The following is a 14,314-nucleotide window of genomic DNA, read 5'->3' as shown; positions in this document are numbered from 1 at the left end:
AAATTAATACATTTAAAAACATTAATTCTATTTTCTAATTCAAATTTATCCATTTTAATTAGCTTAAAAAAATTATATATATTTTTTATTTTGAGATGAATTATGAGATTGATGTGACAATAAATAAATACTTAAAAAAAATCTATTTTCTATCAAATCTATCAAGTTTACAAAAATTCCATTCTCTTAAAAATTTGTACAAATATTTTTTTTAGATGAATTATGAGGTTGATGTGACAATAAATGAATACCTTTATTCACCAAATTTTTATATATACATTTGTAATGCTCTTAAAGAATATTAAAAAAAATCACCTATTTCTATTTTGGGGTGATGTAAAAATAGCATCAGTTACATCCTGTCCCCCTCCCCCCTCCTCTCTCTCTCCTCACACCCCAGAGCCAATCACAGTCTCCGGATCCTGATCACATGCTCCATCCCCTCTGCTCTCTCCCTCTCTCTCTCCCTCCCTCTCTCTCTCTCTCTCCTTCTCTCTCCCTCTCTCTCTCTCTCTCTCCCTCTCTCCCCCCCCCCCTCTCCTCACGACTGCAGGCGTGCGTGTCTGAGGCTGATGGGAAGGTGATGACAGACGCAGACATGGAGCATCCGTCGCAGGGATCGTCCGGAGCGAACGCCTCTCTCTCTCCTCCGACGCTCAGTCCCTCCATCCCTCCGTTCGTCAAGCTGGGCCTGACCCTGGCCTACACCGTCTTCTACTCGCTGCTGTTCTCCTTCATCTACGCTCAGCTGTGGCTGGTGCTGCGCTACAGACACAAGCGCTTCAGCTACCAGACGGCGTTCCTGTTCCTGTGTCTGCTGTGGGCGGCTCTGCGAGCGCTGCTCTTCTCCTTCTACTTCAGAGACTGTGTGACGGCCAACGCTCTCGGACCCTTCTCCTTCTGGCTGCTCTACTGCTTCCCCGTCTGCCTGCAGTTCTTCACCCTCAGCCTCATGAACCTCTACTGCGCTCAGGTGACCACACACAAATTAAATATATATTTTGAGCCAATATTACAATGCCTATAGGTATCCTGTATAATATGCATTGATTTCTATTCTAATAAACACTGCACAAAATGATATAGAATACTTCATTGTGACCAAAGGGTTGTAAAATCAATGACACAAATATTGAATTGTTTATAATTATAGGTAATCAATTAAATTAAGTCATAATTATATTAATTAAAATTATTAAAAAAGAAAAAAAAGAAAAAAGATCTGAATATTATGATAACCAACAGGTTTATACAAAAATAATAAAGTAAACATTAAATTAGTAATTTTTTTTTTAATTGAGTTAAATAATTTTGAAATGAAATAAAATGCTATTTTAATTACTGTATGTTGTAAATAATTTAAAATAATTATTTTAAAATAGATTATTGTGCTTGAATAGTTGATGAAAAGCTCATAATAATAACATAATAAAAATGTAAATCAACATTAAATCGTAAAATGCTAAAATAAACAACATAATTATAAAATAAAACATAAATAAATGAATCATCTTTACATAAAATGAAAATAAAACACTAAAACTAAAATAATAAAAAAATAAAAAGATAAAAAAATACACACAAATTTAAATTTGAGTAGAATTCTAATTAAACATTACACAGTATCCAATAGAAAAAAAATAAATACATTTAAGTAAACTTTAGTGCCCCCAAAAGGTTGATGAATAGCTTATAATTAGTAACATAATAAAAACATCTTAAAAAATAATAGTTAAAAAATAAAAGTCAAAATAAAACAAAAAAATGAAAATGTAAAATGAAAAGAAATAATAATAATTAAAAAAAACAACTAAAAATAATTATATAGAATGCCAACTGGGCGATTCTTAATAGGATACAATAAAAATAAAGGAACTATTTATTTGAAAATAGCTACAGCTATTAATCTGATTCCCTTGAAGTGTTCACTAGTAAGACGTTATTCCTGTATCACTTGAATAGAGTTCTGATAGACATTACACATCAAATAATTAAACTCCTGTGTTTCACTGGTATGATTTAGTCTGTCTAGGAATAGATTTAGGGAACATGAAAGCTGTGTCTTCAGCTCGTGTTCAAACACGTGTGGCCTACATTGAGACTGGATCTGCGTCATGTTCGATGACGAGTGTGCAGTGAATCCAGCGAAGACTGAGTCTAATATCAGCTTCAGAGTCTCTGATCATTACTAACTCCGGAGAGACTCCTTCATCAGTCACTCACGATGAGGATGAGGATGATGAAGAACCACAGCCAAAGTGCTCCTCTCACCTCCTTAAATATGAGATATTTAATATATGACTTTTTAATCTTCTAAATACAATTAAAAAAAGGTGAAAAATGCATAAAATGTTTTTACAATCCTAAATAATAAAAATATGTTTAATATAATATAAACACAAATATTATTAAAAACACATATATTTTTTTAAAACATATAAAATGAATTTGATAACCAACATGATATCATAACAAAAGTAAAATGAATAAAAAAACTAAAAACATAAAAAAGAAATTAAAACAAAACATAAAAACATTTATTTAAATTAAAATAAATAATTGTAAAATTAAAATAGAACATTAAAAATTTATATTTATAAAAATTTATATTTTTTTTAGTAATTGAAAATGAAATATTAGAAAATGAATAAATTCTTAAAATGTAAAATTAGAACAAATAAGTATAACTAAAATAAATGAATAAATATGAAATATTTTATGTTTACTTGCATGCCATCAAAATGTATTTTTAAATAATATATATAATATAAAATTATTTAAATATTATATATATGTATTATATATACACACATTTTTTGTATTATTATTTTTTGTTAAGATCATTCATTCATGTTCTTTATTTTGATTGTTTTTATCTCAGAATCATGTTGTTTATTTTGCAATTTTATGATTTAATGTGATTTTGCATTTTTTTACGTTATTATTAGCTTTGCATCAACTATTTAAACACAACAAAATATTAGTAAATTATTAAAACGATTTTTACAATATAATTAAAACATTCTTTTGATTTGATTTGAAATGTATGTATTGGTCTCTAATGAGTCGGTGATAATGACGGTGAGCGGTGTTTGTTTCGGCAGGTTTTCTTCAAGGCCAAGTCGAAGTTCTCTCCTCAGCTGCTGAAGTATAAGTGCGTGTTTAAGCTGATATTTGAGCGTCTGTGTGTGAAGCTGCTCGTGTGCTGATGTTCTGCTGCGTCCGCAGGCTTCCTCTCTATCTGCTGTTCTTCAGCGTGAGTCTGCTGTTTCTTCTGGTCAATCTGACCTGTGCTCTTCTGGTGAAGACCAGCCTCGCTGAGGTCAAGAGCGTCGTTCTGGTGCGTGTGGCCATCAACGACTCGCTCTTCGTCCTCTGCGCCGTCTCACTCGCCGTCTGTCTCTACAAGATCGCCAAGATGTCGCTCGCCAGCATCTACCTGGAGACCAAGGTGACAAACACACCTCAGATCTGATCTGTCTTCATTCACACAACATTAGAGTTCCCCAAACTGGATGGATGAAAAGCTAAGTCACAAAAGTATCAAATTAAAACACACAATTGTATTTAATAATAATAATAATAATAATAATAATAATAATAATAATAATAATAATAATAATAATAATAATTTCAACAGTTTTATATTAATAATAATAAAAAATAAATCATAAAAATGTAAAATTAAAACAAATAATTATTTAATAATAATAGTAATACAATAGTAAATGTAATGTTTAATTATTATAATTTTTAAACAAAAATAAAATGCAAAAATATATAGTTAAAAAGTACAAAATATATATTGTTTGTATTTATAATAATAATAATAATAATAATAATAATAATAATAATAATAATAATAATAATAATAATAATAATAATGTTAAAATAACCAAAACGAAAATTTACAATAAATTAAAAACACTTAAAAAAATTAAATCATGATAATGTAAAAGTATAAATTTAATAACAATACAACAGTAATAATTTTATTTTATATTTTTAAACCAATAAAAATTAAACACTTAAAAAAAATTAAAAACAATTATAAAAGTTTAACATTTAAAGAATTTGAAACATACAAAACATTTCAATTGATTCAAATAAATTAAAACGATTTAATTTAAATGTAAAACCAAATTCAATGGTTGTATTTGATAATAATAATAATATCATAGTAATAATTTAGTTATAATAATTGTAAAAAAAAAACACTTACAAAAATGTAAATATTACATTTAAATAATTAAAAAACAAAACATCAATTTATTAAATCATATATTTTAAAATAAAAACATTCAAAATTAGAAACACTTATTTAAAAAGTATTACAATGTAAAATTATAATAATTTAAAAACAAAATTAAACACCTACTACAAGTTCAGTTAAGTCATAAAAAAATTAAAATTGTGAATAACAATAAAAATATAAAATGTACATACCGTATTTTTCGGACTATAAGTCGCATTTATTTAGAACCAGGAACCAAGAGAAAGCATTACCATCTCCAGCCACGAGAGGGCGCTCTATGCTGCTCAGTGCTTCAGTGGTATGCTACAGGAACACTGAGCAGCATAGAGCGCCCTCTCGTGGCTGGAGACGGTAATGTTTTCTTTTGGTTCATGTCAAATTACGGTAATAAAATGTCAAATGAATAAATAATTAAATTAATTATTAATTTAAAATCACAATAAAATCTAAAATTTAAAATATATATATTTTATTATTAAAATGTTAAGAAATATTTTATTTGTTTAATTGCATTTCATGTTGCCTTTAATGGTCATCAGAAACCCGTGAACACACAGATGTTGTTCAATTTTAACGTGATATCTCAAGTTAATGTAATAAATGCATATAGGTTGTTTGTGGATGTTTGTCAGGGCACGTCTGTGTGTCAGGTGACTCTGATCGGGCTGATGGTGATCCTGCTGTACGCCTCGCGAGCTTGTTATAATCTGGTGGTTCTGGCTCTGAGCGACATCGAGAGCATCGACTCGTTCGATTACGACTGGTATAACGTGTCGGATCAGGTGAGCCTCACACACCTCTTCTTCTCTACTCCTGAGACCCTGGTGAAGAGCAGAAGTAATGCTGTTTCTGTGCAGGCGGATCTGCGCTCCAGTCTGGGAGACGCCGGTTACATCGTGTTCGGTGTGATTCTGTTCGTCTGGGAGCTGCTGCCCACGTCTCTCGTCGTCTTCTTTTTCCGGGTGCGGAAGCCGGCCCAGGACCGGGTGAGCCGGAGCAGATGGGAGGAGTGTTAACTGTATGAAGAGCACGTGTTCCTCAGCTCAGCTCACTGGAGATGTGTGTTTACTAGGGGTGAAACGATTCACTCGTTTTCTCGATGCATCGATTACAAACCCTGTCGATTCATATGCATCGATCTTGAAACATGATTTTTGAATCGTGAATCGCCGATCTTGGAAAGCAATCGATTCAAAATGCTAAGAATCGAATGAATCGCGATTTCTATAGCGATTCAAAGCTTTCAAAATGTATACACATTAAATTACTACACGCACAAATTAATGGAGACCTTAAAGAGTGTTCGTGAATCGTGCCTCTTATCTGTCCTTCACGCGCTCGACAGTTTACCGCCTGAGACTGTCACAGGATTGCGCTCGCGCTCCGTTCGTCTCTGACGCAGCTGACGTGTGATCTATAGGACGCGTGGACAGTAATGCTAACGTGAAGTAGTTTTACTTTTCTGTAGTTTGTCAATGGCTCTCTGCATCTTACCGACGGAGTTACCGGAGACGCTGACAGCTGTATTTATTGCATGGACGGAGCAGAAATGTAAGTGTCTAAATCATACGCACAGATCCATTAAATGATAAATGTTTTTAAACAATGCGGATGAACCGAATATACAAAGGAAACTTGTAAAATTAACCACAGCATTAACAACGACCTTGAAATGAGAGCGCGAGATTTATCTGATAATCAGATGCATGAAAGTAGCGTTTGTTTCATTAGCAAACAGACATCTGGCACGTTTTCTCTCAGAATCATTCGCTGATGGAGAGGAAAAGTTACATTGAGATGAAGACGTTTTCACACTGAAAGAGAAGCGATCTCGCTCTCATAGACGTGCCAGGCTATATCTGCAGCTAAACCATACCTGTCAAGTTTTGGATTTGAAAATAAGGGAAATTTTCCAGCGCCCATTGCGAGCAGTCCCACCACCCCAACAAAGCTCCAGTATCCCTTACATTTTAAGACAGGTGTTATAGCCCAAATTAAAACACAAAAGGGTATATATGAAGAGCATTTATTTAAAGGCTTATTTGCATATTTTCTGTTAATTTAACATTGCTTGTCTTTACATTTACATTTTATTTTAATTCCACACATTCTTTTCATTTCATATTGCTTTTCTTTAACAGTTTTTCTTTTCATTTCACATAACTTTTCTTTTACTCTTTTAGTGAGTTGTTGTACCAATTTGTTGCAGACTTTGCATTCTTTAAAAAAAGTAAAATTCGCTGTCCCATTTATCACGGTATTTACACATGGGTTTTGGTTTTTTGGCAGGTGTGCCTTCACTCTCTATTGTAGCATCCATCATCCGTCTCTGTTTTTTCTTTTGTTGTTGTTGTTTTTCCCACGTTATAACTCATGTCATCTGACCTCACACACCCCTCGCGACAGGCTACTACAGGTGGGAGTAATCGCGAGACTAGTGACAGAGCTCAGATTGGGAATGTTTTTTTTATTACTATTTTATTAATAACGCAGGTAAAAAAAAAACAAAAAAAAAATACGGGAGATTTACGGGAAAATACTAATACGGGAGGACGGCGGGAAAGAAGGGTAAAATACGTGACTTTCCCGGCCAAAACGGGATACTTGACAGGTATGAGCTAAACTGAATAAAAGCAGAATGAACTGATGAAAAAAAAAAAACCCTAACAATTTATGAATGATGCAGTGCTAATTGACATTTATTACAGTACAGAAACTATAAAGTATATTTTCTACCTTATTCTGTGCAGAAAATTTAAATAATTGCTAATTAAATGTAGCCTACTATATAAAACAACCATAAAATTGCCATTATGAAAAAAATATTGATTACAAATGATTGATTATTGTCCAGCAGTGTATTTGATTTATTACAGCTAATTAAAAGTAGTTAAAGAAGATAATTCCTTGTAAATAATAATAATAATAATTATTATTATTATTATTATTATTATTATTATTATGTAGGCTACATACATAAAATGATTGTATTTGACATTTCTGTCACTTCTGAAATGATGGCTATGCCCCTGGTGTGACAAAATGTTAGCTTATACATAAAACTATTTAAGCTCTTTTTTAAAAACTTGGCTTACATACATTTTTACGTATGCCATGTCGCATCATTAAACTAGCATTTAACAATGGACAAAAGTTTTTTTTTTTCTAACCTATGATTCTCCAACCATAAATGCTACTGTAATTTGCCCCCTGACTAAACATTTAAAGAATTTATTAGAAGCATTTAAATAATCCTGTGAATGCACTTAAAGAATGCAGAATCGAATCGTTATAATCGAATCGAATCGAATTTAATTGTGAATCGAATCGAATTGAATCGTTCTAAATTAGCAAAAATCGTTCTTGAATCGAATCGAAAACCTATGAAATGTAATCGAATCGAATCGCTGCCTTGCCAAAGATTCACAGCCCTAGTGTTTACTGTGTGAAGAGCACGTGTTCCTCACTGGAGATGTGTGTTTGCTGTATGAAGAGCTTGTGTTCCTCACTGGAGATGTGTGTTTGCTGTATGAAGAGCACGTGTTCCTCACTGAAGATGTGTGTTTGCTGTACGAAGAGCACGTGTTCCTCACTGGAGATGTGTGTTTGCTGTATGAAGAGCTTGTGTTCCTCACTGGAGATGTGTGTTTACTGTACGAACAGCTTGTGTCCCTCAGCTCAGTGGAGATGTGTGTTTGCTGTACGAAGAGCACGTGTTCCTCAGCTCGGCTCACTGAAGATGTGTGTTTGCTGTACGAAGAGCACGTGTTCCTCACTGGAGATGTGTGTTTGCTGTATGAAGAGCTTGTGTTCCTCACTGGAGATGTGTGTTTGCTGTATGAAGAGCACGTGTTCATCAGCTCAGCTCACTGGAGATGTGTGTTTGCTGTATGAAGAGCACGTGTTCCTCACTGGAGATGTGTGTTTGCTGTATGAAGAGCACGTGTTCCTCAGCTTGGCTCACTGGAGATGTGTGTTTGCTGTATGAAGAGCACGTGTTCCTCACTGGAGATGTGTGTTTGCTGTATGAAGAGCACGTGTTCCTCAGCTCAGCTCACTGGAGATGTGTGTTTGCTGTATGAAGAGCACGTGTTCCTCACTGGAGATGTGTGTTTGCTGTATGAAGAGCACGTGTTCCTCAGCTTGGCTCACTGGAGATGTGTGTTTGCTGTATGAAGAGCACGTGTTCCTCACTGGAGATGTGTGTTTGCTGTATGAAGAGCACGTGTTCCTCACTGGAGATGTGTGTTTGCTGTATGAAGAGCACGTGTTCATCAGCTCAGCTCACTGGAGATGTGTGTTTGCTGTATGAAGAGCACGTGTTCCTCACTGGAGATGTGTGTTTGCTGTATGAAGAGCACGTGTTCCTCAGCTTGGCTCACTGGAGATGTGTGTTTGCTGTATGAAGAGCACGTGTTCCTCACTGGAGATGTGTGTTTGCTGTATGAAGAGCACGTGTTCCTCACTGGAGATGTGTGTTTGCTGTATGAAGAGCACGTGTTCCTCAGCTCGGCTCACTGAAGATGTGTGTTTGCTGTACGAAGAGCACGTGTTCCTCAGCCCGGCTCACTGGAGATGTGTGTTTGCTGTACGAAGAGCACGTGTTCCTCAGCCCGGCTCACTGGAGATGTGTGTTTGCTGTACGAAGATCACGTGTTCCTCAGCTCGGTTCACTGGAGATGTGTGTTTGCTGTACGAACAGCTTGTGTCCCTCAGCTCAGCGGAGATGTGTGTTTGCTGTATGAAGAGCTTGTGTTCCTCACTGGAGATGTGTGTTTGCTGTATGAAGAGCACGTGTTCCTCAGCTTGGCTCACTGGAGATGTGTGTTTGCTGTATGAAGAGCACGTGTTCCTCACTGGAGATGTGTGTTTGCTGTATGAAGAGCACGTGTTCCTCACTGGAGATGTGTGTTTGCTGTATGAAGAGCACGTGTTCATCAGCTCAGCTCACTGGAGATGTGTGTTTGCTGTATGAAGAGCACGTGTTCCTCACTGGAGATGTGTGTTTGCTGTATGAAGAGCACGTGTTCCTCAGCTTGGCTCACTGGAGATGTGTGTTTGCTGTATGAAGAGCACGTGTTCCTCACTGGAGATGTGTGTTTGCTGTATGAAGAGCACGTGTTCCTCACTGGAGATGTGTGTTTGCTGTATGAAGAGCACGTGTTCCTCAGCTCGGCTCACTGAAGATGTGTGTTTGCTGTACGAAGAGCACGTGTTCCTCAGCCCGGCTCACTGGAGATGTGTGTTTGCCGTACGAAGAGCACGTGTTCCTCAGCCCGGCTCACTGGAGATGTGTGTTTGCTGTACGAAGATCACGTGTTCCTCAGCTCAGCTCACTGGAGATGTGTGTTTGCTGTACGAACAGCTTGTGTCCCTCAGCTCAGCGGAGATGTGTGTTTGCTGTATGAAGAGCACGTGTTCCTAAGCTCAGCTCACTGGAGATGTGTGTTTGCTCTACGAACAGCTTGTGTCCCTCAGCTCAGCGGAGATGTGTGTTTGCTGTATGAAGAGCTTGTGTTCCTCACTGGAGATGTGTGTTTGCTGGATGAAGAGCATGTGTTCCTAAGCTCAGCTCACTGGAGATGTGTGTTTGCTGTACGAACAGCTTGTGTCCCTCAGCTCAGCGGAGATGTGTGTTTGCTGTATGAAGAGCTTGTGTTCCTCACTGGAGATGTGTGTTTGCTGTATGAAGAGCACGTGTTCCTCAGCTCGGCTCACTGAAGATGTGTGTTTGCTGTACGAAGAGCACGTGTTCCACACTGGAGATGTGTGTTTGCTGTATGAAGAGCTTGTGTTCCTCATTGGAGATGTGTGTTTGCTGTATGAAGAGCACGTGTTCCTCAGCTCAGCTCACTGGAGATGTGTGTTTACTGTACGAACAGCTTGTGTCCCTCAGCTCAGCGGAGATGTGTGTTTGCTGTATGAAGAGCTTGTGTTCCTCACTGGAGATGTGTGTTTGCTGTATGAAGAGCTTGTGTTCCTCACTGGAGATGTGTGTTTGCTGTATGAAGAGCACGTGTTCCTCAGCTTGGCTCACTGGAGATGTGTGTTTGCTGTACGAAGAGCACGTGTTCCTCAGTTCGGCTCACTGGAGATGTGTGTTTGCTGTATGAAGAGCTTGTGTTCCTCACTGGAGATGTGTGTTTGCTGTATGAAGAGCACGTGTTCCTCAGCTCAGCTCAATGGAGATGTGTGTTTACTGTACGAACAGCTTGTGTCCCTCAGCTCAGCGGAGATGTGTGTTTGCTGTATGAAGAGCTTGTGTTCCTCACTGGAGATGTGTGTTTGCTGTACGAAGAGCACGTGTTCCTCAGCTCGGCTCACTGGAGATGTGTGTTTGCTGTACGAAGAGCACGTGTTCCTCAGCTCGGCTCACTGGAGATGTGTGTTTGCTGTACGAAGAGCACGTGTTCCTCAGCTCGGCTCACTGGAGATGTGTGTTTGCTGTATGAAGAGCACATGTTCCTCACTGGAGATGTGTTTTTGCTGTATGAAGAGCTTGTGTTCCTCACTGGAGATGTGTGTTTGCTGTATGAAGAGCACGTGTTCCTCACTGGAGATGTGTTTTTGCTGTATGAAGAGCACGTGTTCCTCACTGGAGATGTGTTTTTGCTGTATGAAGAGCTTGTGTTCCTCACTGGAGATGTGTGTTTGCTGTATGAAGAGCACGTGTTCCTCACTGGAGATGTGTTTTTGCTGTATGAAGAGCTTGTGTTCCTCACTGGAGATGTGTGTTTGCTTTACGAAGAGCACGTGTTCCTCACTGGAGATGTGTGTTTGCTGTATGAAGAGCACGTGTTCCTCACTGGAGATGTGTTTTTGCTGTATGAAGAGCACGTGTTCCTCACTGGAGATGTGTTTTTGCTGTATGAAGAGCTTGTGTTCCTCACTGGAGATGTGTGTTTGCTGTATGAAGAGCACGTGTTCCTCACTGGAGATGTGTTTTTGCTGTATGAAGAGCTTGTGTTCCTCACTGGAGATGTGTGTTTGCTGTACGAAGAGCACGTGTTCCTCACTGGAGATGTGTTTTTGCTGTATGAAGAGCTTGTGTTCCTCACTGGAGATGTGTGTTTGCTGTATGAAGAACACGTGTTCCTCACTGGAGATGTGTTTTTGCTGTATGAAGAGCTTGTGTTCCTCACTGGAGATGTGTGTTTGCTGTATGAAGAGCACGTGTTCCTCACTGGAGATGTGTTTTTGCTGTATGAAGAGCTTGTGTTCCTCACTGGAGATGTGTGTTTGCTTTATGAAGAGCATGTGTTCCTCACTGGAGATGTGTTTTTGCTGTATGAAGAGCTTGTGTTCCTCACTGGAGATGTGTGTTTGCTGTACGAAGAGCACGTGTTCCTCACTGGAGATGTGTGTTTGCTGTATGAAGAGCTTGTGTTCCTCACTGTAGATGTGTGTTTGTTGTACGAAGAGCACGTGTTCCTCAGCTCAGCTCACTGGAGATGTTTGTTTGCTGTTTTCTAGAGCGGTTCTGTGATTCCCAGCCATGTCTTTTCCAACCGGCCGTACTTCTTCGACAATCCCAGACGCTACGATAGCGACGATGATTTAGCCTGGACTTCCCATCCGGTGACCGCCTCGACCAGGTAGACCCCGCGGCTGCTGTGTGTGTGTGTGTGTCTGTGTGTGTGTGTGTGTGTGAGAGATAGTGTGTGTGTAAGTGTGTGTGTGTGTGTGTGAGAGATAGTGTGTGTGTGTAAGTGTGTGTGTTTGTGTGTGAGAGAGAGTGTGTGTGAGTGTGTGTGTGTGAAAGTGTGTGTGAGTGTGTGAGAGTGTACTGGAGGGGAAAAAATTTATGTACTATGTATTTTTGCTTAATAATGTTATCGTGCACATTTTACCTCACCAAACATTTCTAATGTGCGATCATATTAAGACGTTTGTCTGTGAAATCTGCGAGATCTCTCATGCGTGGCGCAGAGGCTGTCTGTCAGTTATACACACACACACACACACACACACACAAACACACAAGAACGAGCGCACCGCACACACACACACACACATAAGGAGCGGTTCACATATCGCGTCTTTTGCGCTTTCACGTTTGTTATTTCAAATGTAGGCGCGCGGTATGCACGCTCAAAATGGAAGCAACGCAGTCACGATGCGCACGCGGTGCGGCAAGCTCGTTTTTTCCAGGCGCGTCCGTACAGCATAGAGTTAAAAACATCTCAACTTTTCAGAATGCCGCAAGCGCACCGCAGGTCATGTAACTTCCTCACCTTTTCCGTAACAACGTTGAAAGCTCAGCCAAGATGAAGGAACAGCTGATAGCTGTATGTGGATTTTTAAAGTAATTTAGTAGCAGAGCTACTGCAAGCAGTTTTTAGTGCTGCAAATCCATTTATCTATTGCTGAAGTTTCCGCGTCTTCATGGAGACAGCAGGTCATGGTTGCTTAGCTATGGCAGACTCCTCAGGAGCGCAAGTGCCGAAGGCTTTCGGGGAAAAAAATCAGAAAGCGGCGCGCCTAGAGTTTTCCACGTGTTTTTAGACGCGATATGTGAACGGCCCCTTACAGTATGAAAACTCCTGCTTAATACAAAGAGTGACGATGGCGGAGAGAGCAAAACGTTCCGAAGTGTGGTTATACTTCACTAGAGTTGATGCAGATAATGCTGGTCGTAATAAGTGCAAAAAAAATTTTCATGTAAGGGCGGAAAACACAAGCAATCTGTCAAAGCATCTTTCAAAAGTGCATTATGTGCAGACAGAGAAATGCAAAGCTTTCGACTGCCTAACACAACACAAAGTAACACAACACAAGTACCGATAAGAATACCGTTAAAGTACCGGACCGTTAAGCAGTATCGGAAAGAGTAGTAATACCGTTAAAACCTTAACGATACCCATCCCTAGTGTGTGTGTGTGTGCGTGTGTGTGTGTGTGAGTGTGTTAGTGTATGACTACAAACACTGAGAACACAAAACATCAGTACAAGAGGAAAAACTTACAATAGAAATATTGCCTCACAAACTAAATCAAATCAAGTACAAGTACTAAAATGACTAAAACTGAAATAAAATGAATGAAAAAGATAGAAATAAAATAACAAATTGAAAAGTAAATTAAACTTATAAATAATCTAAAATTTACTAAAATAAAAAATTAGAACTAAAACTCGACTAAAGAGATATATATGTGAAAAACGAATTAAGAAAGTAAATTAATGTTAATAAATAGAATAAAATGACCAAAACTGAAATAAAAATTAACCAAAGAGAGAGAAATATAAAAAATTAATTAAAAAGTAAATGCGTGTTATTGTCTGAGTCTTAGAGATTATTGTAATATGAGCTGATTCAGATGTTTGTGTTCAGTTTGTCGACGGATGGCTTCGACTGGAGCAGCAGCAGCTTCCTGGTCCATCTGGGAGGAGACGAGCCGCGGTCGTCATCGGCAACCGTGGGACTCAACCGCTAACGACGCTACAGCGATACAGCTCTGCACTTTAAACACACACACACACACACACACACACACACACTAATGGACACGATGCTCTGTAAGTGTGAGTCGCCATGGCAACTGAGTCCAGAGCAGTGCTCATCGTCATGGCGACCGCGGTCAGAGTGATGAAGCTTCTAAACGAGGCTGTGTTCAGAATGACACACAAGATATTTCATAATATTTCTACTTTACGTTTTAATTTGTGTTCCACTGCACGCTGCACAACAGAGCAAACACACTCTTGCAAATCCTGGAGTTTGATACAAACTAAAAAGTGCAGCAGAGTTTGTTAGATCACCTTCTGAACACAGACTTGTGCTGAGCGTCTGTTTAGATTCACAACATGATCACATCTCCATTGTGATTCCAATAGTTCCAATCAGAATCATGAAATAATGTGTAAGGCATGCATTTCTGTTATTTCATGTGTTTCTCTTTAGCTGTTGTAAGTTGTCCACTAAGGTTGAAATGACACGATGTCTTTATATTTATGATGAATAACACTGTAAATACACTGATCATGTGATTCTCATTTGTTGATTTGTGATGAGGATGATGTTCATCACCTTCCACAAAAATAAATCATCTGCTGTTCAAA

The 14,314-nt window shown here is 38.3% G+C and overlaps 1 protein-coding gene across 2 annotated transcripts in view; it reads left to right on the top strand.

Moving 5' to 3' along the window:
- The window catches only part of LOC113099825 (integral membrane protein GPR137B-like), a 17,497-nt gene extending 3,183 nt beyond the window's left edge, over nt 1-14,314 (top strand). For both annotated transcript variants that reach the window (XM_026264776.1, XM_026264777.1), the window contains 7 exons: nt 554-973; nt 3,105-3,154; nt 3,229-3,451; nt 4,888-5,037; nt 5,113-5,241; nt 11,729-11,850; nt 13,587-14,314. In XM_026264776.1, coding sequence (XP_026120561.1) covers nt 584-973; nt 3,105-3,154; nt 3,229-3,451; nt 4,888-5,037; nt 5,113-5,241; nt 11,729-11,850; nt 13,587-13,689 — 1,167 coding nt within the window. In that variant the 5' untranslated portion in view covers nt 554-583 and the 3' untranslated portion in view covers nt 13,690-14,314. The remainder of the gene's footprint in view (nt 1-553; nt 974-3,104; nt 3,155-3,228; nt 3,452-4,887; nt 5,038-5,112; nt 5,242-11,728; nt 11,851-13,586) is intronic.

This window comes from Carassius auratus, unplaced genomic scaffold (assembly GCF_003368295.1).
Source record: "Carassius auratus strain Wakin unplaced genomic scaffold, ASM336829v1 scaf_tig00217060, whole genome shotgun sequence".
Taxonomy (NCBI): Eukaryota; Metazoa; Chordata; class Actinopteri; order Cypriniformes; family Cyprinidae; genus Carassius; species Carassius auratus.
The sequence above is the reverse complement of the archived record's forward strand: the minus strand, read 5'-3'. Positions and strand labels throughout refer to the sequence as shown.